The sequence below is a fragment of the Camellia sinensis genome, chromosome 13 (assembly GCF_055761805.1).
Source record: "Camellia sinensis isolate YWXY chromosome 13, ASM5576180v1, whole genome shotgun sequence".
Taxonomy (NCBI): domain Eukaryota; kingdom Viridiplantae; phylum Streptophyta; class Magnoliopsida; order Ericales; family Theaceae; genus Camellia; species Camellia sinensis.
This window is the reverse complement of record NC_138973.1, coordinates 56,690,951-56,715,847: the sequence shown is the minus strand read 5'-3', so window position 1 is coordinate 56,715,847 and position 24,897 is coordinate 56,690,951. Positions and strand designations below refer to the sequence as shown.

At 38.7% G+C, this 24,897-nt stretch overlaps 5 protein-coding genes across 5 annotated transcripts; 3 read left to right on the top strand and 2 right to left on the bottom strand.

The window, feature by feature from the left end:
* The first annotated feature begins 319 nt into the window (after nucleotides 1-319).
* LOC114281336 (G-type lectin S-receptor-like serine/threonine-protein kinase LECRK4) lies at nucleotides 320-3,036 on the top strand. Its single transcript, XM_028223789.2, has one exon. The coding sequence runs from the start codon at nucleotides 456-458 to the stop codon at nucleotides 1,551-1,553; it is 1,098 nt and encodes a 365-aa protein (XP_028079590.1). The 5' UTR covers nucleotides 320-455; the 3' UTR covers nucleotides 1,554-3,036.
* On the top strand, nucleotides 1,668-3,036 carry LOC114281308 (G-type lectin S-receptor-like serine/threonine-protein kinase LECRK3). The gene has a single exon (XM_082902266.1). It carries the CDS (start codon nucleotides 1,668-1,670, stop codon nucleotides 2,841-2,843), a length of 1,176 nt encoding a protein of 391 aa, XP_082758392.1. The 3' UTR covers nucleotides 2,844-3,036.
* Nucleotides 3,037-4,079: 1,043 nt separating this feature from the next.
* Nucleotides 4,080-4,674, top strand: LOC114281307 (oleosin Cor a 13). The gene is made up of 2 exons (XM_082900531.1): nucleotides 4,080-4,463; nucleotides 4,612-4,674. The coding sequence occupies exons 1-2, from the start codon at nucleotides 4,080-4,082 to the stop codon at nucleotides 4,672-4,674; spliced, it is 447 nt and encodes a 148-aa protein (XP_082756657.1).
* A 525-nt stretch (nucleotides 4,675-5,199) lies between these two features.
* On the bottom strand, nucleotides 5,200-15,636 carry UCH3 (ubiquitin C-terminal hydrolase 3). The gene is made up of 9 exons (XM_028223762.2): nucleotides 15,370-15,636; nucleotides 14,886-15,017; nucleotides 14,742-14,780; nucleotides 11,577-11,682; nucleotides 11,286-11,344; nucleotides 11,112-11,186; nucleotides 6,759-6,807; nucleotides 5,884-5,960; nucleotides 5,200-5,531 (listed from the first exon to the last, which is right to left on the bottom strand). The coding sequence occupies exons 1-9, from the start codon at nucleotides 15,433-15,435 to the stop codon at nucleotides 5,442-5,444; spliced, it is 693 nt and encodes a 230-aa protein (XP_028079563.1). The 5' UTR covers nucleotides 15,436-15,636; the 3' UTR covers nucleotides 5,200-5,441.
* Nucleotides 15,637-15,936: 300 nt separating this feature from the next.
* On the bottom strand, nucleotides 15,937-16,582 carry LOC145805401 (uncharacterized). The gene has a single exon (XM_082900530.1). It carries the CDS (start codon nucleotides 16,465-16,467, stop codon nucleotides 15,937-15,939), a length of 531 nt encoding a protein of 176 aa, XP_082756656.1. The 5' UTR covers nucleotides 16,468-16,582.
* Nucleotides 16,583-24,897: the final 8,315 nt, after the last annotated feature.

The following is a 24,897-nucleotide window of genomic DNA, read 5'->3' as shown; positions in this document are numbered from 1 at the left end:
AAAAAAAAAAAAAAAAAAAAAAAAAAAATTGGTTGTGAACCTGAAAAAATAAATAAATAAAAAAAAGAAAAAAGATTAAATGTATATTTAGTTTTAGTTGTGAATCTTAAAAAAAAAAAAAAAAAAAAAAAAAAAAACATATGGGGAAATTAGTGGGTACCCATCCCCAACCCATCCCCTGTGGATATTTAAAGAATATCACCTACCCTACCCAATGGATAAGAAAAAGAGGAGAAAACCCATATATTTGGGTTGGGTCTCCATGGATACCCACAGGGTAGGTTATCCATTGCCATCCCTAATGTGAACGCCCTACCCTCTTAATCCTGTGAACCATTTTATATGATAATGAATGATTTTCGTGCATGTAGCACAGCTCTATCCCAATTAGCTAAAACATTGCAAAACAAATCTCAGTGATCTAAACCTTGCTTGCAGTTAGAGCAACAACCTTAATGGCTTCGTCTGCGACCCGTCATCTCCTTTTACTGTCTTTTTTGCCTTTTCTGCCCATATTTGGTGCTTCCAACGTAACTTTGGGCTCTTCACTTTCTGCCATTGGTGATAACTCTTCATGGATTTCACCTTCTGGGGATTTCGCTTTTGGATTTTACCAACTTCACAATACAAACATCTTCTTGCTTGCCATATGGTATGTCAATATACCTGAAAAGACCATCGTCTGGCATGCAAAGACAACTAGTCCAGTGCCATCAGGGTCGAAGGTTGAGCTCACAGCAAATGGCCTCACACTGAATAGTCCTGATGGCCCAACAATATGGCAGCCACAACTCACAACCACCATTTCGTATGCCTCAATGCTCGACAGTGGGAACTTTGTGCTTTCAAGTAGTACTAATAGCTCTGCTTATTTATGGGCGAGTTTTAGTTATCCCACAGACACCCTGTTGCCAACCCAAGTGTTGCCATTGGATGGCAAAATGTTTTCTAAGCTGACTGAAACCAACTACTCACAAGGAAGGTTTGTGCTTCACTTAGAGAATGGGGACCTTCGGCTCAAACAAGTCGATTGGCCGACTGATTTTCTTTATCCATTTTATTACCATAGTGGAACAGATTCCACCGATTCTTCTCAATCTGGGTTTCAGCTGGTTTTCAATCAATCAGTGGATATTTATATAGTGAAAAGGAATGGAGAGATTGTCCATTTTTGGAAGTGTATTGATTTGAATAGCCCAAACAACTATTACCGTGCAACATTGGGTTTTGATGGTGTTTTCAGGCTCTGTGTTTACTCAAAGACTTTGGTCACTGACCAAAGCTGGTCAGTTCTTCAATACCAACCTGAGAACATTTGCAATATGTTGGATGTATATAGTAGCGGTGTCTGTGGGTTCAATAGTATCTGCAAAGAAAATAGTGGCACTCCTAGTTGTCAATGCCCACCCGGGTTTTCTTTTATGGATCCAAATGACAAATTTGGAGGCTGCAAACCAAATTTCCCTCTTGGTTGTGGAGTAGATGATGGATCAAGAAAACCAGAAGACTTGTATTATTTAGAGTTGATTCCGGAATTGAATTTTCCAACATAGGAAACTTATGAAGTTTTTCAACCTGAAAATCAAACACTATGCGAACAGTCTGGTTTGCATGATTGTTCTTGTACTGTTGCCGTATTTGATGGTAGCAATGGCAGATGTTGGAAGATGAAAATGCCATTGTCTTACGGTAGAATGTCGGGTGGAACAACCATCATCAAAATAAGGAGAGATGTACCTCCTTCAGGCAATTCTGATGCTCCCTTTTCCAACTCGAAGAAAGATAATCATATTTTCTCGTGGCCACTTCTTTTTGGCAGCTCTAGTTTCTTCAACATTCTTTTGCTAGTTGCAGTTTCTTTTTTTGTTTTCTCAAGGTGTCAGAAGAACCCAAAAAAGACTCTACATGATTCTAACGCTCTCGAAACAAATTTGCATATTTTCACTTTTGAAGAACTCAAAGAAGCAACACGAGGGTTCAAGGAAGAACTGGGAGTGGGTTCTTTTGGCATTGTTTATAAAGGTGTACTAAACTTTGGTTCTAAGAATCAAGTTGCAGTCAAGAAATTGGACAAATTGTCACCAGAAGGAGAGAAGGAATTTAAAGCCGAAGTGAATGCAATTGGGAGAACCCATCACAGAAATCTAATCCAACTGATCGGGTATTGTGCTGAGGGGCCTGAAAGACTTCTAGTATACGAGCTCATGAGCAATGGCAGTTTAGCAAATTTCCTTTTCAGCCTTCCAAGACTTGATTGGTATTCAAGAACTCAAATAGCTTTGGGGATTGCAAGAGGGCTAGTGTACTTGCATGAAGAATGCAGTGCCCCAATCATCCATTGTGACATAAAGCCTCAAAACATACTCATTGACGAATATTTCATAGCACGAATTTCCGACTTTGGATTGGCAAAATCTTTGACGCTTAATCAGACTCGGACTCATACTGGGATAAGAGGAACTCAAGGATACGTGGCTCCAGAATGGTTCAAAAATTCACCCGTGACAGTCAAAGTGGATGTCTACAGTTTCGGTGTCATGTTGTTGGAGATCATTTGCTGCAGGAAGAGTGTGGCAATGGAATGTGGGGAAGAAGAAAGAGCAATACTGACAGATTGGGCTTATGATTGCTATATGGGAGGGAGACTAGATACTTTGGTGGATAATGATGAGGAAGCCATGAGTGATATCATGATGTTGCGCAGATGGGTCGCAACGGCTCTCTGTTGTATTCAAGAGAACCCTTTGAAAAGGCCTACAATGAAGATAGTGATACAAATGCTAGAAGGATTTGGTGAAGTTCCAATTCCCACTGGCCCTTATTCCTTTTGCTTGGCTTCGTGAACCATGAAGATCCAGGCCTTTGTTTTGTTGTTGTTTAGGAAAGTCCTATCTTTCTTCTTGTCTTTTCTTTTCTTTTCCTTTTCAAATCCCTATTTAAATCTGTAATTCAAATACTGTCCTAGTATTTTTGTGATAGAATCTCTGTCACTGTTGGGTTTGGATTGTAAGTAAATTAATTTTAATGTAGTTTATTGCTTTAAGAAATGGTTTGTGAGAGACCTCTAATGCGAGGGCATCGATGGAGTTGACAGGATTTATATTGGTCCTGGCTTGCTATTGGGCCTGTGTAGACCCACCACGGGACCTGTTTCGATAATCTGAATCGTTCAATATGTAGAATTCGTCGAGTACTATATACCTGTAGAAAATCACATTGATCGGATATCAATAATTACTTGATCAAATCAGTTTTGTATAAAAAAAAAATAAACAGTGAAAAAATAAACGATTGATAGAAAACTGATCTGATGAAATAGCTATCGATATCCGATCAACGTGATTTTTTACGTATATATAGTGCTCGACGAGTTCTACACATTGAACGGTTCGGATTATCGAAACGGGACCCGTGGTAGACTCTCATATGTCCAACAGTACCCTCTAATCCCAGATCGAACTGGAGAGAAGCCAGTGTCATTTATATTAATGTCACACATAAATTCGGCTAATAATTATTAAAAATTCTCTTTTTTTATTAACAATTTAAAAATTCACAATAAATTCACTGATTTATCTCCTGATAATCATATTAACATCGTTTAGCATGCTATAGTTTTAGCTTAAAAGTCAAAAAATTAATTAAAAAAATCAAAAAGTTTATAACCTAGACCAAAAGGTTAAAAATTTTATTCTCTATTTTTGCACATCTTTTCGTAAAAAAATCAAAAAATCATTTTAAGCATACTAATTTTTTTACCTCATATTTTAACTAAAAAAGTTAAAAATTATTAAAATATTTTATTTCCAAACGAGACCTAAGTTGTAATTTTTTTTATTTTTCTTCACTTTCTTATCTTCTCAAGAGAGTATAGACAAGATATATAAACACGTGTCCAGCGGCAAGACTCTCCACTTCATGCAAACCCTGCATGTTTCACAAACAAGAACCACGTGACACACTCTCTCTCCCCATTTTAGCTTTTATATCTTTTCTCTATCTCACCACCAAAACCCATCAAACCAAAACAAGAACACTCCCAATCCCATCATTCACAGCACTTTGATTCAACCTCAACAATGCCTCAAACCCAGCCACACCACCAGCAGTTATCTTATCAGGTGGCCAAAACCACCACCGCAGTCACCGTCAGAGGCTCCCTCATGGTCCTCTCTGCCCTTATGCTGGTGGCCACTGTCATCATTCTGGTGATCGCAACGCCGCTGATGGGGATTTTCAGCCCGGTTTTGGTCCCGGCAGCGATAACAGGGTTTCTGATTCTTGCTGGGTTTTCGGCTTCCGGTGGGTTTGGCACCGCGGCAGCATTTGTGTTCTATTGGATGTACAATTTTGCAGCCGGGAAGCATCCAATTGGATCTGATCAGCTTGATCAGGTGCGCCGGAGGATTGCCGGTGCAGCGACAGAGTTGAAGGACCGGGCTGAGCAATTTGGGCAGCAACAGGTTAGTTGAAGGAAAGCCAGCTACCAACAATGGAGGAGTCACTTGAAAACTGGCCTCTGCAATCAATGCATGTTTCATACATTGTGGTAGAGACTAATGCAATTTTTTTTTTTTTTTTTTTTTTTTTAAAATTTTCTGGGGTGCACAGGATAAAGTTACAAGTGTTGTGAAAGAGAGTGCTGCCAAATGTGGTGAAAAAAAGTGCTGCTAAATAGCTATAATACTTTTTTACACCTACCATAATCTCAACTATATACTATTTTTTTTGTACCCCGTCACTCTTCTACCTCCAACAATCTCCTTACAAGTCTCCCCATTCTCCCTTTCAGACCTTGAGACACGGAGAGAGAGAAAGAGTGATCAACAGAAAGGGGAGAGCAAGAGAGGGGGACAGTGAGAAAGCCCGACAGAGAGCAGGGAAAAGTGAGAGATTTAGAAGAGGCTGGAGAGAGATCGACACACGGAGCGCAATAGAGTGACAGTGAGCAGGGAGAGCAGGGGTAAACGAGAAAGAGATTGACAAAGGGGGGAAAGAGAGATATCAACACAGAGGGAGACGCCGGGGAGCAAGAATATCCAACAAGGTTATTTGAAATCGACTCGAAATTTAAACAAGTTATCACCAATAACTCATTCCATTCTCAGCTCAAAAATCATTTTATCCATTATCATTGCATTCATCTTGTGACTAGTCAATGCACAACACACTACTATTAAGATCAAAATAGGCAGGTCATTGTTAAACCGGGTTCCACATAATCAAATTATTTCTCCAAATGCAACAAACTCGGGAGAAATTTGCACAAGCAAACAAACGAACTGTATAGAGTGGCTCGAATACAGAAATTTCTACCAACTATATGTCAAAAGCAGAATAAGACATGAACTAAGAAATGTTTGCATCCAAGTATGTCTAGGTTAAAACATTCAACCTATGCATGACCGGTTTTTTGAGCTCAAGTTGCAACGACACTATGCTTACCTAGCTTTCTTCGAAAAAACAATGACATTGAAGCTCATTGAGTCGGGATTTTTTTGGATCATTCCTTGTATGGCTTTAGCTGCATCCTGTAGTAAGATAAAAAATAGTACATATTAGCAAAATAAACAAACCAATAATACTCTGCTCAACAAGCATCTATCTCAATTATTTAGGTTTGGCTACATGGTCTATTTCCTCCGAGCCTAAACCGTCACAAAAACACAAACCAAACCAACCCAATTGGTTGGGTTAGAGGCACGGCACCCTGGTCGTGCATTTTATTTTACTTTTGAAACTCAAAAGCAATATATAGATTTTGTTTATTCAAAATTATGTACTTCTCTTTACTATGTCACCTAGCAATAACATGGAAAGAAAAATTTAAGCTGGCACAACTACAATGGTCATCCAATGCAAATTTCTGCTAAAATAAATTACCTGCAATAAGCTGCTTGGTGAGGATGGACCATGTGAAATTGGAGCAGACTTTCTTCCATCAAGCTCATAAAGTTGGCCTATAAATGATATTCGATCAGAAGCTTTACAGATAAAAAGCACAGAACATATATCTATATATATAAGAACCGGTTAGCTGCTTGAGGTTCGTCTTTTCTTTTCGATTTTGCCGTTTCATTTTAAATAATTAACTAATGGTGGCCTATATGTTGAGTGAAGATTTTTTCGTAATTACACAAATATTCTTGGTCAATTATATAATAGGTTTTTTCGTAATTAAGCAAACAATCTTAGTCAATTATGAAATAAATTTTTTCGTAATTACACAAACATTTTTGGTCAATTATGAAACATAAATCTTTTATTTTTTAACAAATTACAAATAAAGCTATAAAATTTGTTTAAAATATGAATCGGTCCTATAATATTAGAAATTACAAATATTGTTTGTTATAAATTTTAATTTAACACAATACTTAAAGGACTTGGGTAACCACTACCCACAGCAGGCTAGCATGCAGTTAACTCCCAAATCCACAGTCAGAGTTCATGCACTTAATTTGGAGAGAACTTGTAATGTTAAAGAACAAAAATATCATTTAGAGCTTCATCTAGATATATGGTAAATTTGTCTTTCAGCTAGATATATAGTGAATTCATATACACTACTGCCTACACAGTTGTTAAGTACATATTCAGCTAAAAAGTTGGTCAATAGATATCAGTGTCCATTGTTCCGTATAGAGGTTCTTCAAGCATTTATAAGAGGTCACAGAGACTCAAAATATCTTTCATCAATGAAGTCTAATGAAGCACTATTTTCCATTATTTGATGTGGAGAGAGAGAGAGAAGTTACCATCCACACACGCGAAGCAGATAAAGTGAGCGTCCACGTTATCTGAAGCCTGTAGAAAGAAAATTGGAAGACTGCATAAGCACAAATTGTCCAACAAAATTGTAGGGGGAGAAAATTGAACAATATTGCTTCTCTCAAAATAGTATTTGTCGAAACTCATTTAAATGCACTAGTGGCAGTTAAAATTTATCTGAGGCCACTGTAACAGCAAGCATTAAAAATAGCATTTCAACAAAATAAAATCATCCTTCTCTCACTAATATTCTACATATCCTAACTTCCAGTTTTTCAATCAATACATACAGGTTTAAAGGTTTAAGTATATTACTGTCAAAACCTTGAGCTTAAGAAATGGAACCCAGAATCTTTTGTCACAAATACTTACCAAAAATATATATATAATACACATCTCTTCACAAATAATGCGCAAAGATGAATGGAATAATTGAAGAAATCTCAGACCCCACAAGGATGTTATTGGTTATGTTGTGGCAATACATAAATCTATGAAAGGGACAAAGAACTGTTAGTAATATAATATAATACCTAAATATAGTGCAACTTTCGGTGGACATCATCATAGCATTGTTAGTAATACATAATTGTATATAATTGTAGCATGCTCGGTGGGCATCCTCAAAGGCATCCGAGGCATCCATTTCTCTCTATAAAAGAGAGTGCCTTCTCTGTGTAATACATATTCAATACATCAATCAATATATACACAATTTATTCTCTCTTACTCTATCAATTTATCTTACATGGTATCAGAGCAAGGTTGAGAAGCTAGTAATTCTGCTTCACCGGCGGGCGGCAGCCTCGCCTTGGCCGCCCGCCGGACCTCTACACATACCTTCCATCCGCTGCCACAAATCCCATAACTGAGCTATCGATCACCAAGGCCCACGGCTCTCTCCCTCAACCAAATCTCTCTCTCTCTCTCTCTCGTTGGGGGTGAAGACAGAGAGCATCTGGGCTAAAACAAACATACACACACACTTTCCATTCTGGGTTTCATCAGAAAACTCATCTCATTCCTTTTCCGATCTCTGGTTCTCGGCGATTTTCTTGCATGGCCTATCCGACCCGACTGCTCTTCCGAGCCCCACTCAATCTCCAGCGGTTTCTCCACTGTCACAAAACCCTCACCATCTCCGCCACAGACAGCGGCGACTCCACCGACAAACTCGACCAACTCCTTCTCTCCGCCTCCATCTGCAACGGCGAAGACTTAGGCCCCTTCGTCCGCAAAGCCTTCGCCTCCGGCAAGCCCGAGACTCTCCTCCACCATCTCCGCCACTTCTCCAAATCCAAGGAGGCTGAGATCGAAGATGTCTGCAGAGCTCACTACCAGGACTTCATCATTGCCGTCGACAATCTCAGATCTCTCCTCTCCGACGTCGATTCTTCCAAAACCTCGATCTCTCTCAACCCCAGCCGAGAGTGTGTCCAAGAGGCACTTCAACATTTGTTCTCCCTCTCGGTTTCTCTCTCTCTAAAGACCGAGCAGCTTTGCTGGATGATGATGGTCCAGCTTCTGTTCGCGTGTTCATTAGCATATTACGTGCCATTTTCAAGGAAGACACAATAGAATATGTTCTATCTTTAATTGATGCCATGCTTACAGCAAACTCCAAACAAAACAAAAAAAACAAAAAAAAAAACAAAAAACAAAAAAAAATATACATGGATGTAAAAAAAAAAAAAAAAAAAAAAAAAAAAAAAAAAAAAACAAACAAACAAACAAACAAAGCCCGCTTATTTCATGATCAGTGGGGCTATCTCTGGTCTTTTCTTTTTATTTATTTATTTGCTTCTCCACCGCCCCACATGCCCCAAGATATTTCCCTTTACACAATAACAGCCCCATGTGCTATTTGATCCCTTTTATGACACTTTTTTTTATTTTATTTTATTATTTTATTTTATTAAAAACAAAAAAAAAAAAAAAAAAAAACACGAGGCCACCCACGTGGGCTTGTCCTCTCTCTTTCTTCTGTTTGATTTTCAACTCTCTTATTTTTATTTCTTTTCTCTAAACCCTTTTTTTTTACTCTTTTTTTTTCACATACCCATTTTTATTTTATTATATACTCAACATTCCCATCATTCTTTTCCCCACTCCCATATATTATCCTAGCCTTACTTGATTCCACTGATTTCCCCCACTCCATTTTATTTTTTATTATTATTATTATTATTATTATTATTATTATTATTATTTAACAAAAAAAAAAAAAAAAAAAAAAAATTCATTCCAGTTTAATTTTTCTGCTCCGTCTTGTCCCTTCCCGCCATTCGGATTTGCACAATACACTCATTTTATTCATATCGGGATCAACCCCGATCCACATTTTACAAAAAAAAAAAAAAAAAAAAAAAAAAAAAAAACAACAACAACAACAACAGCTTTGTTTTCTTTTCTGCAGACGGCCACCCACCGACCTACTCTGCCGCCGGTCTCTTCTTTTTACCTCCGTCCTGGGCAGTCCTTGACGGTGCTGCCTCCGTGTTTTCCACGCCGCCGAGCACGTTCACTCCCCCATACTCCTCCAATGCAGCATACGGCGGCCCTCCAAATCGGAACATCACGGTGGCCTTCCGCTTCAGCTCCCTATTTTCTGCTTTCAGCACACTTATCTCTGCTCGCGCATCCTTATACATGCGTTGGAGCAGAGCCAGTTGGGCGTTTAAATGCTGCACCTCATTTGTCCTACTCTGCAGCCGGTTCGACAAGTTTGTGACCACCGTCATGGACTCCACACATGCCTTCAACGTATACTGATTGGCCTCCACATCCGACTGCACAGCCATTTTTTGCTCCACCGACCGCATCGGAAAGTTCAACGGCGCAAAACCGGCAGTGTTTGGTTGAGGTTCACTGGCCACCGCACCCGTTATCTCTCTTGTTGACTCGTTGAGGTCAGGAAAGAGAGTCAGCAGACCACGGGACGACGAAGCCATTTTTTTTTTTTCTTTTCTTTTTTTTTTCTTTCTTTTTTTTCTCGCAACAGAGTGTTACAGACTCTCTCTCTCAGCACAACAGTGTTACAGCCTCTCTCTCTCAGCACAACGAAGAGTTTTACAGAGGATTTCGCAGGTTTTTTGCTTCTGCCTCGGCCTCAGGCTCTGTCTTGGTTAAATAGCCGAGGCAGCCACGCGCATCGCGCGCCTCTTGACGCCGACAACCTGGCACGCCTTTTGATGACACGCCTTTTGAGGGTGCGGGCACACCTTTTGAGGGCACGACTTTTGAGGGCTCGATATCTACATCCATGTATATCTTTTGGGCAGCCTATATATACACTCATACAGTGTCTCCTACAACGGTCCGACATGACCCCGTAAACTGTCCTTCTACAACGGTCCGACATGACCCCATAAACTGTCCCGACATTGATTCCGGTCAGCTTCTACATCGGTCCGACATGACCCCATAAACTGTCTTCTCAGCTTCTACATCGGTCTGACACGACCACACAGTGTCTGCTACAACGGTCCGACATGACCCCGTAAACTGTCTGCTACAACGGTCCGACACGACCATACAGTGTCTCCTATCCCATTTTTAATTGTCAGCTTATTTTTCTTATTTTGTTACTCTCTCCAAACTCAAGTTGGTTCCTATCCTCCTTGAGTTTGAGGGGGGCTGTTAGTAATATAATATAATACCTAAATATAGTGCAACTTTCGGTGGACATCATCATAGCATTGTTAGTAATACATAATTGTATATAATTGTAGCATGCTCGGTGGGCATCCTCAAAGGCATCCGAGGCATCCATTTCTCTCTATAAAAGAGAGTGCCTTCTCTGTGTAATACATATTCAATACATCAATCAATATATACACAATTTATTCTCTCTTACTCTATCAATTTATCTTACAAGAACAAGGTCACATGATCAACCAATTTGTTTCCCATCTTCCAGCACATTACTAAAGCACCCTAAAGGTACACTTGCTGTCTCAGCCTTAAAGACTGTCAACTCCTTTTCCAGTACAGATTTTATCATTCCACTGCCAGAGGACTGACTTCACAATCTGCTAAATAATATCCCCTAGCAAATTATAAAATTAAAAAAAAAAAAAAAAAATCTATGTCAAAGATCATGTTCCATAGCATATTACTTCTACAGGCCATAGGATCCCTTTGACAGACCTCATAGTTGGAAACCATTAAATGGGGTCCAACTCCTTAGAATGAGCCTAATCTATACAGGACAATCAGATTCATCTCTTTAGACCAGTCTTATATGAGACAATGACTGAAAAGAAATGCTATGGACCATGGTAAAGTAGTGAAGTCGATTACAACCTACTTAAATTGAAATTCAACCAGCTGAAACTTACCTCAGTTTCACCAGCAGTAGCAGCTACTGAATGAGCTACTTCCATCTCCCTATCTTTTTCAAGGAATGCAGCACGCTACAAAAGATTGTATGATCAAATATGTGAGTTGTGAAGAACTAAAATACTATCATCAAAATGTTTTAGTTTAATATGAAAATATCAGACAGACAAAACCTCTAATGGATCCATGGCTGCAGTTGATTTGTAGAATCTGTCCAAGAAAGACCCTTCAACTGAAAACAAAGAAACACCAAAAGAAATCAGATGTAAATGTACAATATATTCATAACTGATGACTCAAATCATCCCAAAAGCATTTAAAGATCCCCCAAGTCTTTGTGTCGTATCTTGTCATCTACAGAAAGCATGTTTCAATGAAGACAAAAAATTTAAAAACAACTTTTGCATACCCCCAACCAAACATAACCGAAATCATCCATTAGAACTAAAGTTATGAACACTTACGAAGCTTTATCTCGGAAGTTACATTCCCAACAGCATGAAGAAGTCCAATTGTTCCACAAGCATTTCCCACAGTTTGTTTCATGAAGTAAACTCTATCATTATGCTCCTGCAGACAGGTTGGCAAAAATCAGATCATAATCCAATTGCAAAGGGCTAGTTGAAAAATAAAGAAAATGAAACAAAGAGATCAATATGAATAAATGCCATTGCCGAGTAAAACCTACAGTTTGAGGGTATGAAAAATCTTAGATAGTGTGTAAACCTTGATCTGCGGCATTAAACATTACATGGCTAAGTGTTGGATTTATTTTTTTATTTTTATTTTTATTTTTACTTTTTTTTAATAACTGGGTGTCCAGACTAACTTACGTGCACCACCAATCCCACCGCCCACTTGCAGGGGCCACATTTGAAGCCTGAGCAAATGCTCCCCAAGGAGCTTATTAAAGCTAGTGAGCATTGAATTTGAGACCTGAAGGAAACATACCATGGGCCCCAAGTTGTGCCCACTAGGCCAATCCCTTGAGATTAGTGTTAGATTTATATCTCCCAAGACATTGTTGTTTGGAAGAAAAATCTTGTGTGAAATGGTCTAGGTCGACGTGGACAGACAGGGCCCCCTGGGAATCATGGTAGGCACTGATGATGCAAGACACGTGGAAATGGACTGCTACATGGAGATGGACACACAGAGAGAGAGAAGGGTGAGTTCTCTGCACATGGAGATGGACTGCTACGTATGGAGAGGAAGACCCCCTTTTATAGGAGAGTTGGTCCGCAAAGCCAAACTCACTCTTGTGGGTTGTGCTGATTAGGGGTGATACACTTTCCAACGTATCACATGACTTGATCAACGTATCACATGCCATGTTTAAGACTAGTCAAAGTAGGGTCACCCTACAAGGGCGAGCCGAATAGCTTTGACGATTCCTCAACTCAAGTTGCCAATTCATAAGTCCTTGGAAATCCCGCGTTAGATCATGGGTTGCTTGAGCATCCCCATGATAGAGGCACCAATCTAGAGACACAAAAAGGTGTGCACACTGTGGTTCGGACGGTTTGGAAGTAAAATTATAAACCGATTGACGGATTAGCAGATTGACAAATTGCGGTTTGAAAGGTTTTGGGCAGATTGAAAAATATTCTAACCAATTATCAAGCCTTTGCATAATATATAACACTAATTTGCATAATATTTTTCATATATATAATATAACACAAACTAATTTTACATAATATTTTTTATATATATAATTACTAATTTGTAATAAATTTCACATATTAAATCTATCTCACTCATTTTTACTTTGATATTTTATTAAAAGTTAAAAAAAAAATAAATATATATATATTAATTATAGCAAAGCAGAACGGTTTAAAAGGCGAATTATAAATTTTAAAATTTAAACAACAATTAGCGGATAGAGCGGTGCAAATTGATGCAGATTGGTGCGATTTTAGCGGATTAGACGATATTTTGTATAACCCTAGGCACAACCAAATTATATAATAAATGGGAAAGGTTTTGTTCTCTGGCTATTAATCAAAGCTCTATAACATCACAAAATTTAACCTCAAAAACTCTTGAATATTAAGACCTAATAAACCCTAACCTCTTCCCCACCCTTTAGCCTTCAATTTTATGCCAAAACCTATAAATTGGTCGCCACCAGGTCATTGAACTACTTTTTCATCACATTTTTCCATCGTAAAACCATACATGGATATCCATATTTTGAATATCCGAAGTTGTATTACACACACCTTTCTGTCATTTAAAACCCTAAAGTCATACTAATACTAATAAGCTTTTTCATAACATTTTTCCATTGTAAAACATGGATAACCATATTTTCACTATCCAAAGTTGTCCTAAATCATATCGTTACTATAACAAGAGCAAGAGAGAAAACAAAGCTAGAATTGTGATATACTTTAGAATCTAAAATTTCTATGTTAAGTAAAACTATGATAGAATTATGTAGTTTAATTTTTGTAAAACTTGAAACACAAAAGAAGATAAGAGTAAAAATTGATGGGAAAGGTATTCCTATTTTCAACACTGGATCAATTGTTAATAATGAATGGAAGATTGAGGATGTCACTTATAAAATGAGTGAAATGGATAAATGCATCAAAGAGTTATGTGATCATGAGATTCCTAGCTTAAATGAAAACTTTGGATATTCAATCACCTAAGCTTGAAATATGTTTGTCACATGAGCCAAACCCCAACTACTAATCAGATACTTAATCTGAAACTCAGTCTGTACAGGAGCTATACTTAATCAACAATGAGGACTACAATAGTTGAAACTTTTGTAGAGAAACAGAAACATATTTACTCGAGATTAATAAAAAATTACTACGCATCCATGAGGCACTAATATACAACCTAGTAAATAAAACGTCATACTATCCACCTGAGAGATATACCAATAACCAAGCATAACAGATGACCATTAAGGAATTACATGGTAATCCAGCACCATTAATAATAGTTCCTAGAACCCTAATTTTAGCAGCAACATCTGAGGCCTCGTTTGGGAACAGGCTAATTTAATAACTTTTTGACTATTTGGCTAAGATATGAGCTAAAAAAAACTAGTATGTTTGGGATGACTTTTTGGCTTTTTACGAAAAGATGTGCAAAAAATAGAGAGAAAAGAGAATCTTTGACTTTTTGGTATGGGTTGTTGGCTTTTTGGCTTTTTTAGTAACTTTTTAGCTTTAGGCTAAATGAGTAGGTTCCCAAACGAGGCCTGAGTGTTAGGAATTGTTTCATGCAAGCAAATGGCCCTTACCAACATAGTCTTACTTAAAAAAAGTATTAGTGCTAAAATGATTGACATGATGAGTGCCAGACTACTTTAAATAAATAAATAAATGGTGTTAGCCCTTTTCTCTCTGAAAGTTTCGTGCAGGCAAATGGTCTGTTATCAGTTATTTCATTGTAACAAGAGTCTAAGTGCCTAATGGGGATGTGTAGAATTTCATATTAAATTCTAGATCTAGACATATAAATTTCAATTTCCAATTATGTACTGATCACAAATTATTTGCAAAAAGCATTCCCAGGTAAGAAAAGAAATCAGAAGAAAAGCAGCACCTTAGATAATACAAAGGTTTCACTAATAGTGAAATAACAATGTCACCAAATCTCACCTTTTTTACACTGTCTTGCAGTATCCTCTCTTCTTCACTCTGAAAACATAAAAAAATTTATTCAAATCAACCCACATATACATCACAAAAAAAGTAAGCATACACAAAAATAGAACAAACATGGATTTCAAAAACAACACACACCTGGGGTGTGATAGGATAAAGAAACAGCACAGCAAGAACTGGTCTTGGGACCATTTCCAACAGTTCTTCATCCAAGCCATATACATCATGGCACTCTGCCTCATCCTCCGGAAGCCCGAGTCCCCAAAGGAACTATACTCCATGAAAAAATCAAACAAATCATGCAGCACACTAACATCTTTCCTTCCCATCAAATCAAGCAAGTTCTATTTGGATTTAAACTTGTCAAAAATTAAACACCCATTTCAACAAACATACAATTTCTAAGCCAGTCTATATAAATATCAAACCCTTCATATTCCTACCAAATTTAATCATATAACAGTACTAGTCTAATACTGCCAACATCCAACCAAGTTAACAAAGTGAAATTTCAATAAAAGGGCTCAAGAAAAACCCAATCTTTTGCTCGATTACCGAGAAAACTGAATAAAGCTTAGCATTGTTCCAATCACCGATCATTGAAAAACCCACATAGATTTACCTGGTTCATAACATCAGGGTTAGCTTCAAGTGGAAGCCATCTCTTAGCAGAAGGGCTTTCGTCCATTGCTCTGAAATTCTCCTCTCTCTTTACACCAACACCTTTTTCTTGATTAATATTTTTCTATGTAGCGTATATATATACTCTGTATGTGGAAAAGAATCGAAAGAGTACCAAAAGCTAGGGTTTTGATTGGGATGGAGTGTGAGAAAAGGCTCTAGCTTTCGCTCTATATATATAAGTTTTGGTCATGTTGGGGTTTTATACGGGGGTGAATACGTGTCAACCGTTGGATTTGATTGTGGACACGTGGAATGCGGAGGGGACAGCTGGGATGTGCGCCGCGCGAGCGGATCCTCTAGAGTAACCCTCTAGAGTAATCTCCTAAAGTGAGCGGATCGGACGGCTCAGAATACTCCTCACCAAAACCACGTCGTTTTGGTGAGGAATTTGAAAAAAAAAAAAAAAAAAAACAGATCTAAACCCGACGCGCATCCTCCTCCTCCTCTCTCTCTCTCTCTCTTTCTCTATATCTATATCCAAATCTATCTGAATAACAGATCAGGCTCAATTAGATTGAATTGATACATGAAGTTGAAAGAATTCAATGCTTACCGTTATATCAGCAAGGAAAGCAGCAAGATCAGAAGCATCAATCTTCGCCGACGCCTCAGCGACAGTAACCTTCGGCTTCTTCGGCTTTTTCACCTTAGTCTTCTTCGCCTCCGCACCGCCATTGTCGACACCGGAGGCGGCCTCAATATCGGCACCATCCTCCATGTCATCACCGCTCAATTTGACGGCGTTTTCTCCGGCGGCGGCCCTCTGAGCTTCGAGACGGTGGCGACGCTCCTCGGAGTGCTGCTCGATTGACCGAAAGACATTGCCAGTGGCGGAGGAGCCGAGCTTTTGGGGATCGGGGAAGGCCTCCGGGGCCTTCACCGACTTCTTTCTGTGGCGCTTCTGGTACGACACCGTTTTCCATCCACCATCGTTGTTCACGGTTCCTTTGTTGTTGATTTTGCTGCTCTCTTCTTCTTCTTCTTCTCCTCCTCCTCCTCTCAGAATTGCTTCAATGGCCGCAGAATTCTCCTCCATGATTGAGTTCTCTCTTTCTCTCTATATTTCACATCGACGAGGAGGAGCGATCACGAGTAGAGCGAATAGATATAGATATAGATATATATATATATATAGAGAGAGAGAGACAGAGAGAGAGGATGAGGAGGAGGATGCGCGTCGGGTTTAGATCTGTTTTTTTTTTTTTTTTTTTTCAAATTCCTCACCAAAACGACGTCGTTTTGGTGAGGAGTATTCTGAGCCGTCCGATCCGCTCACTTTAGGAGATCACTCTAGAGGGTTACTCTAGAGGATCCGCTCGCGTGAGGCGCTCCCAACCCAAGTTGTCAAGCCCGATCTTTTAATCGTTTGATTGTTGAAATTGAATATAAGAATTTTAAGAAGATATGTAATATCTAGAGATAAAGATGAATTATGAGATCGATTATATATTGTGGATCTAATTATATTATGTTTGGTTAAAATAGAATATAGTATGGGGGTGAAAGGAGAATAATTATTTTTTACTTGAGAATGAGAGATAAACTATATCTGATGATAGAGGATATATAATACCATAGGAAGGGTGGTATTGCATATTTTCTTTTTGTATCATATACTATCCGAACTCTCTATATCTAAAGTAACCATACATAAGATATAAGGAGATAAAAAAAATAGGTGGGACCCACCTCATATTATATCACATCTTACATCCATATCCGATAAACAAACAGGACTTAAAGTCTTCTAAAATAAACATAATTTTTTTTTTTTTTGGTTACATCGGAAATGGAAAGAAAAACAAGGGGCTAAGCACGTTCCCTAGACAATCCCATCATGTCTGCAATAATAAGGCTTTTAATTTCCGTCGGTGGATCGTTCACCACCAACATATCTTCGGGTTGTTGAGCTCCAAACTTCGCCAAGGGGTCGGCACAAAGGTTCCCTTCCTTGCAAATGTGTTGGACAGTGCATCATCCTCTGAGCAGGATCTTAGAGTCTTCCACCAGATTCTTGAAGGGGCAGTTGTCTCTTATTTCTTCATTCATCAATTGCACCACCTGCATCGCATCTGTTTCAATGATAACATTGTTCATTCCTTTTTGTAGTATAACTATGAGTCGCTTGTAAAGGGCCCATAATTCAGCCTCAAGGCTTGTTCCTTGTTGCAATCGTCCATAGTAACCACACACCCAAGCACCTCTCTCGTCCCGGATCAACCCACCAAAGCCTTCATCTCCTCTAGTTTTCCTACTGCCATCAGTGTTAAGTTTCAGCCTTTCTGCAAGTGGTATACACCAGTTAATTAGTCTAAAAGAGGGTCTGGGTTGTGGTACAAACTAGAGGAAAGCTTGATGGATTTCTCGAGAGTAATCAAAAATGAATTTTGCACTCTCTTGGTTACTAACAGTTTTTCCTTCGAAAACAAAACCATTTCTGTTTTTCCATATTTTCCATAAAGCCACAACAAAAATAGTATACCAAGAGAGCTGATCATTAAAATGGTTTTTACTTTTAGCATTCCTCTTGAGCCAATCCATCCAAAGCCTCCTCAACATGTCTATATACCAGCGTTCATCAAAAACAGTGAGCCACACTTCTTTTTCCAAGTAGCAGCCTCTAAATAAATGATTCATATCTTTAATCCCATTGCATCTAAGACATTGAGGATTATTAGTCAAGTCTCTCTTCAATCTCATTTGATTGGTGAGCATCCTTCCATGAAACACAGTCGACAAGAAACCTTTAAGTTTTTGTGGCAATCTCAGTTTCCACACCCAAGACCAGTCCTCCTCCTTGTTCTCATTTCCCTATAGCAGTTCATACACAGAGGAAATAGTAAATTCTCCACCAGGAGATCCCTTCCAGACAAGAGTATCCATCCTAGTGTTTCCAGGGGGCAGAGCCCCTAGAATCAGAGCAGCCAGTGGATAGGAAAACTTATCTATAGCCAGATTGACATCCCATTTCCCATCCGCCCCCAGTAACTCTCTCAAATTGGTAATGTGATTAGCATAAGTATGAATAGATTATGTAGTGCTAGAGAATGTCCTCAAAGGGACTGTTTCCACACCACCAATCTTTCCAAACATTCACAGACTTGCCATCACTAATGCTCCACTTCACACATTTCCTTAAGAGAGGTCTGGTGCTCATGATGCCTCTCCAAATATCGGAAACATCCTTGCCTTTCTGGCAATCAAAGAAGGAAGTTTTGTTTAAGTATTTATTTCTCAAAACCTCACACCACAGACTGTCTCTGTGGCTAATCAGATTCCATCCCAACTTCGAGATCAAAGCTAGGTTCCCTAGCTTTTTTAATCCCCAACATCCCATTTGATAAGGTGGATTTTCTTCTTTTCCAAAGTATCCTCCCAGAGAAAGTTTCTATTCATGTTATCGATTTCATTGCAAACCTTGGATGGTAAAAGCATAGTCTACATAGCATAAGAAGGGATAGCATATGCCACCGATTGGATTAGAGTAGCTCTACCAACCATGGATAGAGTATTAGTTTTTCATCCTGCCAAACTCTTTTGCATCTTTTCTAAAATGTAGGTGAAAATACCCCTGGAAACTCTACCATGGATGATAAGGACATCCAAGTATCTCCCTAAATCAGAGGTAAGAAGAATGCCACACATGGTACTAATCTCTTTAGCACTCCTCCTATCAATGTTAGGAGATACAAAGAGTTGGGATTTATGTGAATTGATTTTCAAACTAGAAATTTCATAAAACTCATCCATGACCTTCATGATAGTGCTACAATTGGAAGTAGTAGCCTGTCCAAAAAGCATTAAGTCATCAGCAAAGAAAAGATAAGTGAGTTTAGGCCCTCCTCTTGAAGTCTCCACTCCCTTCCAAGCTTTATTATCAGCTTGAAAACTGATCATATTAGATAACCTCTCTAAGCACAGCACAAACAGGTAAGGAGACAAAGGGTCCCCTTGTCTCAACCCTCTAGAAGGAGTAAATTCCTCTAGAGGTTCACCATCCTAGATAACAGCAGTTCTACATAGTGGTCACACAGCTCATGATAAGCTCAGTAAAATGATGATCAAAATTAAACTCCTCCAAGGTTTGTTTTAAAAAGTCCCAAGAGATGTTATCATAAGCCTTTTCCAAATCAATTTTAAAAACCAGACCTCCCTTCTTACCTTTCTTTTTGTTCAAAGAGTGAATAATTTCTTGAGTAATGATTATATAATCACTAGTATTGCGTCCAGGAATGAAACTGCTTTGGTTAGGTCTAACAATCTTACTCAAAAAGGGCCTCAATCTATTAACAATGATTTTTGAAATGATTTTATAGGAAACGTTACAAAGACTAATAGGTCGAAAATGTTTCACACTCTCACGGTTATCAGTTTTAGGGATCAAAGCAATAAGAGTTCTGTTCATTTCTCTCGGAATTTGGTTACAAAGGAAACACTTTTTAACAAAATCACACACAGAAGCACCAACAATAGACCAATAAGTGTGGTAAAACATAGCCTGGAACCCATCCCTCCCAGGAGCTTTAAAGGCATTAATATTCTTAATAGCTCTCCACACTTCCTCATTGGTAATGTCATTAGTAAGGGCAGCATTGTCCTCCTGGGTGAGCTTGTAGCTCACCAGATTGCTCCAACTAGTAGACAAAATAGAAGGGGTATAGCCAAAAGGACTGACAAAATAGTTAGTGATCAACTCTCTCAGTTGGTCAGGTTGGTCCACCCACACCTCATTCTCATTCTTGAGAATCTCAATCTTTCTCTTTCTCCTTTTAGCCAAAGTAGTAAGGTGAAAGTATTTAGTATTTCTTTCACCTTGGGTTATCTACTTGGCTCTAGATTTTTGGAACCACAAGAGTTCTTCTTGATGCAAACTTGATTGTATTGCGCAATAAGATCAAGTTCCAGATGATGAAGATTGTGGGAATAGTTGGTAGCCTAGGATTTTTGGATTCCTTCGATCCTCCCAAGTAACCATCTCTTTCTTCTAAAAATGTTACCAGACACCTCTTTGTTCCAGGTGCTAGCTTCTTGAGCAAGATTATCAAGACTCTCACTCGGAGAATAAGAGGGATTAGCCTAACTATTTTCAACCACAGATTTGAAGCTCGCATGGGTTAACCAAGTAGCCATAAACTTAAAGGTCTACAAACAGGGTCAAATGGAGACTTACCTTGGGAGAACACCATTATTGGAGAATGATCTAAATAGGTCCAAGGTAGATTTCTGACAACTCCATATGGAAATGTAGTTCTCCATCCAGTGTTGCACAAGCTCTATCCAATCGAACCATAATGTTAGCCTATCATTTCTGATTATTAAACCATGTCAACCGTGGGCCTGCACATCCTAAATCCATTAGCTTACAAGTATTAAATCTTTCATTGAACTTGTTATTTCTTCTAAGATCTTGATTAATATTCTAAATATTGCATCCCTGAAGACTTCGTTTCTCATTTGGGGAGAAGAAGTCATTAAAATCGTCAACAACTAACCATGGTTCAGCCATGGACTGAACAATGGTTGTTAGTTGCTCCCACTCATCTCTCTTGTGAACATTAGGGCTTGCATAAACTGCTGATAAAACCCAATCTTGGAAGTCTTGTCTAGAGATTATTGTTGTTATCTGTTGAGAGCAGGCCTCTACAACTTTGACATTCACCACATTAGGATTCCAAATCATCCATATTCTTTCACTGCGGCCAGTAGGGTTAACATGAGCTAAAGTCGTGGATTCCATGCAGTTGAAGTACATTCCCATATCTTGAAAGTCCACTTTGGGCTACATAAGAACTACCAGTTCTGGGTTGTGGATTTGGACTAGCCCTTGCAAAGTTCTTTTGAATTTCTTGTTACCTGCACCTCTGCAATTCTAGATCATTAAATCCATGGAATGCATATCTTGGTTAGGTAGAGGGCTCTGGATATCAAGCTCTAGATACCTCTTCATTGCTTGGTGGTTCTCTGCCATTGACTTCATTGGGCTCATTGAGATGTAGTACAGCTCTTGATTAGCGTCCACTTGTCTCTAAGCTTGGATTCTTAGCTTTGATTTTTCGTTCTACCATTCTGAAATGACGAGGTGAAATGGTTCTTTCCCTGGTGTGAGACGCACCATCACTCTGTTCTGGATCATGTTGTGTTTCTTTGTAGGATAGCTCTTCCCTTCTTCTTTCATATTTGCCTAGTGGGTCTCTGAATTTGGGTTTGTTGAAGCCTATCCTATTTTGGGTGACTTGTGATTTGGTAGTAGTGTTTTTGGGTTGGCTGGGTTTGGTTAGGATGATAAAAGTAGTTTCCTGGGTTACTTGATTCAGAGATGCCTGAACGATTAGGTTTGTGCTCGCAGATTGCTCGTCTGTCCTAATCTCTGCCCCTTAATACTGAATCTCCATATCAGTGGCACTTTTCTTCCCCAATCTAATCTCCTCTTTGGTCTTGTCCTTAGCTACTGCAGGATCAGTTGCAGTTCTCCTCTCATGTAGCTTTGGGTGGTGCTTAGGTCCTGCCTCCAAGTGGGCCTTGCCATTTATCCCTCTTCCTCTACCTAAGTAGGCTTTATGGCTTGTAACTGGCTCACTTTTTTCAGTAAGAGCACCAAATATGTTGTGTTGTTGCATATTATTTCCTTTTGTTTGTTGTTGGGCCTTTTGGCTACCTTTTTTGTTTAGATACAGTCATCCACGACCCATACTTCTCATGGTTAGGCTCACCACCTTGGGCTACTATTGGGGGGCTTGGTTCGTCCCTTGTTTGGGCTTGTTGCCCTTGGCTTCCTTCTCCGATCTTCCTTTGCCCATGTTCTCTAACTTTCAGCATTGTTCTTTCACTGCAGATCTTCCTCCAGTACCCGACCCTGCCACAAGAAAAACAAAATGAATGCTGGTGTTCATATTCAACTCCGTTGATATGTTTACCTATAGAGAATTGGGAAATCAATGGCTTTCAGAGGTCCATTTCCATACAAACTCGAGCATATTTCCCTCGTGCGGCCATCGCAGTGTTGATATCTATCTTCAGTGGGACTCCTAGCACTTTGGCGATATAGAAGAGGGCTTTCTCGTTGTAACACTCGATGGGTAAGGTAAGAAATCTTACCCATATCGCTGTGGTATCCTCTTCGGCTTCATTGGACTTGAAATCATGTTGCCATTTTCTCACTGTTACATAGTGATCCATCACTATCTATGGACCTCTAGTGAAGATTTTGGTATAGTCATCCATCAAATCAAATTTGACTATAAAGAAACCATTTCCTATATCCAGAGCTTCAATCAGCTTGAAGTCTCCAAATCTTTGTCATTTTTATCGTAAAGAGCTTGTAGCCTATAGTTTTCCCCAATAACCTCACAATCAAACATATTTTCCATGGCTCCCTGATCTTTTGCAAGAGAATTGCTGGTAGTTTAACCCTGGGAATCCCATCTCTCTCCTCCTCTTTCTCAGAGGCCGTTATCGTATCTGTGTCTTCATTATCAAATGTTAGCGCCTCCACATCATTATCAAAAAAAATTTCATTACCATTCTCATTGAAACGCGATCTCAATAATGCTTGCTTGAAGGACGTTGAAGCTTTTGACGGTGCATCATTTGAGTTCCCTTCAGTAGGTGGGGATTTCTCCTGATTCGTGAGGTCAAACCTTTAATTAGGGTTGGGTAACTCCTTCCTTGATTCTTACCGAGTGGTGCACTTTCACCCATGGCTTCATCTTCAAGATCGATATTTCCCTTAATTTTCTTGGTGCTTCGTCTCAGGTGGTCCTTCTCTTCTGTCGAGCACCGATGATAAGTTTTCCATTCTCTATCCTGCAGAGCCTCAATAACGGTCATTTTCTAGAGAGAGAAAAAACTCTTTTACAAAATCCTATTTAAAAATAAACAAAATTCAAAAGGGTGTTTGGGTAAGTATACTTTTTAATTTTTTACAAAAAATATGTAAAAAAAATAAAGAGATAATGTGATTCCAAGAAAAAAAAGAAGATAAAAAATTGTGCTAATATAGGGATGCCAAATAGTTTGCTCACAATATAAATTTAATTGAGATATCAACTTATATTATCTTAGAAAAATTATATAAAAAAAATCTCCAAAGTTAAATTTTTATTCAAAATAAATTATAAATTATTTATTTTATCAATTTAAATCTTAATTTTTTTAAATTTATTTTCAATCTAAACCATTACTAAAACATTATATTTTTTTATTTTATTTAACAATAAGCAAATGTTTTAATTAAAAAATTTTAATTTAAATTGACAAAATAAAAAAATTAGGGTTTATTTTGTCATAAGACTCAAATCTTAGGTTTTTTTTTTTTTTTAATTTCTTCTATTTTTTATTTATAGACTGTTTTCACAAATTTTATAGATTTAACATTGTTTTTCTATTTTTAATTATCTTATGATATATATCTGTGTGGGTGAAAATCTGACCACACTGCCCGTTTAGTGATCAGCTGGAGAGCACAAGCAAAATAGATGGCTAAAGTAACCTGAAACAGAAAGAAAAAGCTCCGGCGGTGGTTCTTCCACCCGGGGGCACTCCGACGATCAAGTCAGTATATCTCTCAAAGATAATCAAGTACCAAATTGAATACTCAAAGTATAAGTTACATACCTTAGACCCATGGGGGTGCCTCTCTTTTATAATATACTCAATCCAAGTCCCACTAGAAGTATGACTTCTATGGATTCTAGTTTACTGTTTACTCTGGACTCTTTTAAATGATATAGATAAACTCCTTGAGAGTTTTATCCTTATCTTGGTTCAATCCTCTTTGTGCCTTAGGACTCTTGCCCCATATCTCGGATTCCGATATCTTCGGAGATGACCTCGGCTTCTCCGAGATTACCTCGGCTTAACTACCAGGGCACGTGGCACCTCGGCTGACACGTCGGCGTCACCATGCCACGTGTTGGTATACAGAAAATATATCCCCACAACTGCCCCCTAGGTTCTATTACCTCGGCATTCTGAGGTGATGGAACCTATTCCGAAATTTTATCGCTTCTTTCCTGAGTAATGGCTCAAAAACCATTTTGCCAAGTTTATCTACTTTCAGCCGACGTGTTCTCTTCGGAGAATAAGGCTTTGATTGTATTCTCCCATGCGCATGAGCTGTCATGCATCTCTAACTGTTTCTCTTACGTGTTCCGTCTTTATTGGAGCGTGTTAGTGACGCGCCTTAAGCTGTCTGTTCATTTCGTCTGCGCCGTCTGACGCGTGCGTTACCCTAGGCGTAATGATTGCCCTAATTTTGCCGCCGTTTCATATTTTTGACAAAACTTTTCTTTTGCCTCTATCTTTTCTTTACTTTTTGCATTCCATCTTCTCGCTCCTTCTCTCTCTGAAAAGCTCATTCTTCTTTGAATCTGCCATTGCCTCATTCTTTCTTCTGGAACTGCTCTTAATTCTTGCAAAAGCCCTCTTTGCTGTTGCAATCAATTTCTGAGTTCGGCGAGCACAGCCT

What these genes read in the sequence shown, in the direction of transcription:
- LOC114281336 (XM_028223789.2), top strand. Translation starts at nt 456, where the DNA reads ATGGCTTCGTCTGCGACCCGTCATCTCCTTTTACTGTCTTTTTTGCCT.
- LOC114281308 (XM_082902266.1), top strand. Translation starts at nt 1,668, where the DNA reads ATGAAAATGCCATTGTCTTACGGTAGAATGTCGGGTGGAACAACCATC.
- LOC114281307 (XM_082900531.1), top strand. Translation starts at nt 4,080, where the DNA reads ATGCCTCAAACCCAGCCACACCACCAGCAGTTATCTTATCAGGTGGCC. An exon ending in AGCAATTTGGGCAGCAACAG is followed by an intron (nt 4,464 to 4,611) that starts GTTAGTTGAAGG and finishes TGGGGTGCACAG; the next exon opens with GATAAAGTTACAAGTGTTGT.
- UCH3 (XM_028223762.2), bottom strand. Translation starts at nt 15,435, where the DNA reads ATGGACGAAAGCCCTTCTGCTAAGAGATGGCTTCCACTTGAAGCTAAC. An exon ending in ACCCTGATGTTATGAACCAG is followed by an intron (nt 15,018 to 15,369) that starts GTAAATCTATGT and finishes CATGGAGTATAG; the next exon opens with TTCCTTTGGGGACTCGGGCT. An exon ending in TGCAAGACAGTGTAAAAAAG is followed by an intron (nt 11,683 to 14,741) that starts GTGAGATTTGGT and finishes ACCTGTCTGCAG; the next exon opens with GAGCATAATGATAGAGTTTA.
- LOC145805401 (XM_082900530.1), bottom strand. Translation starts at nt 16,467, where the DNA reads ATGGAGGAGAATTCTGCGGCCATTGAAGCAATTCTGAGAGGAGGAGGA.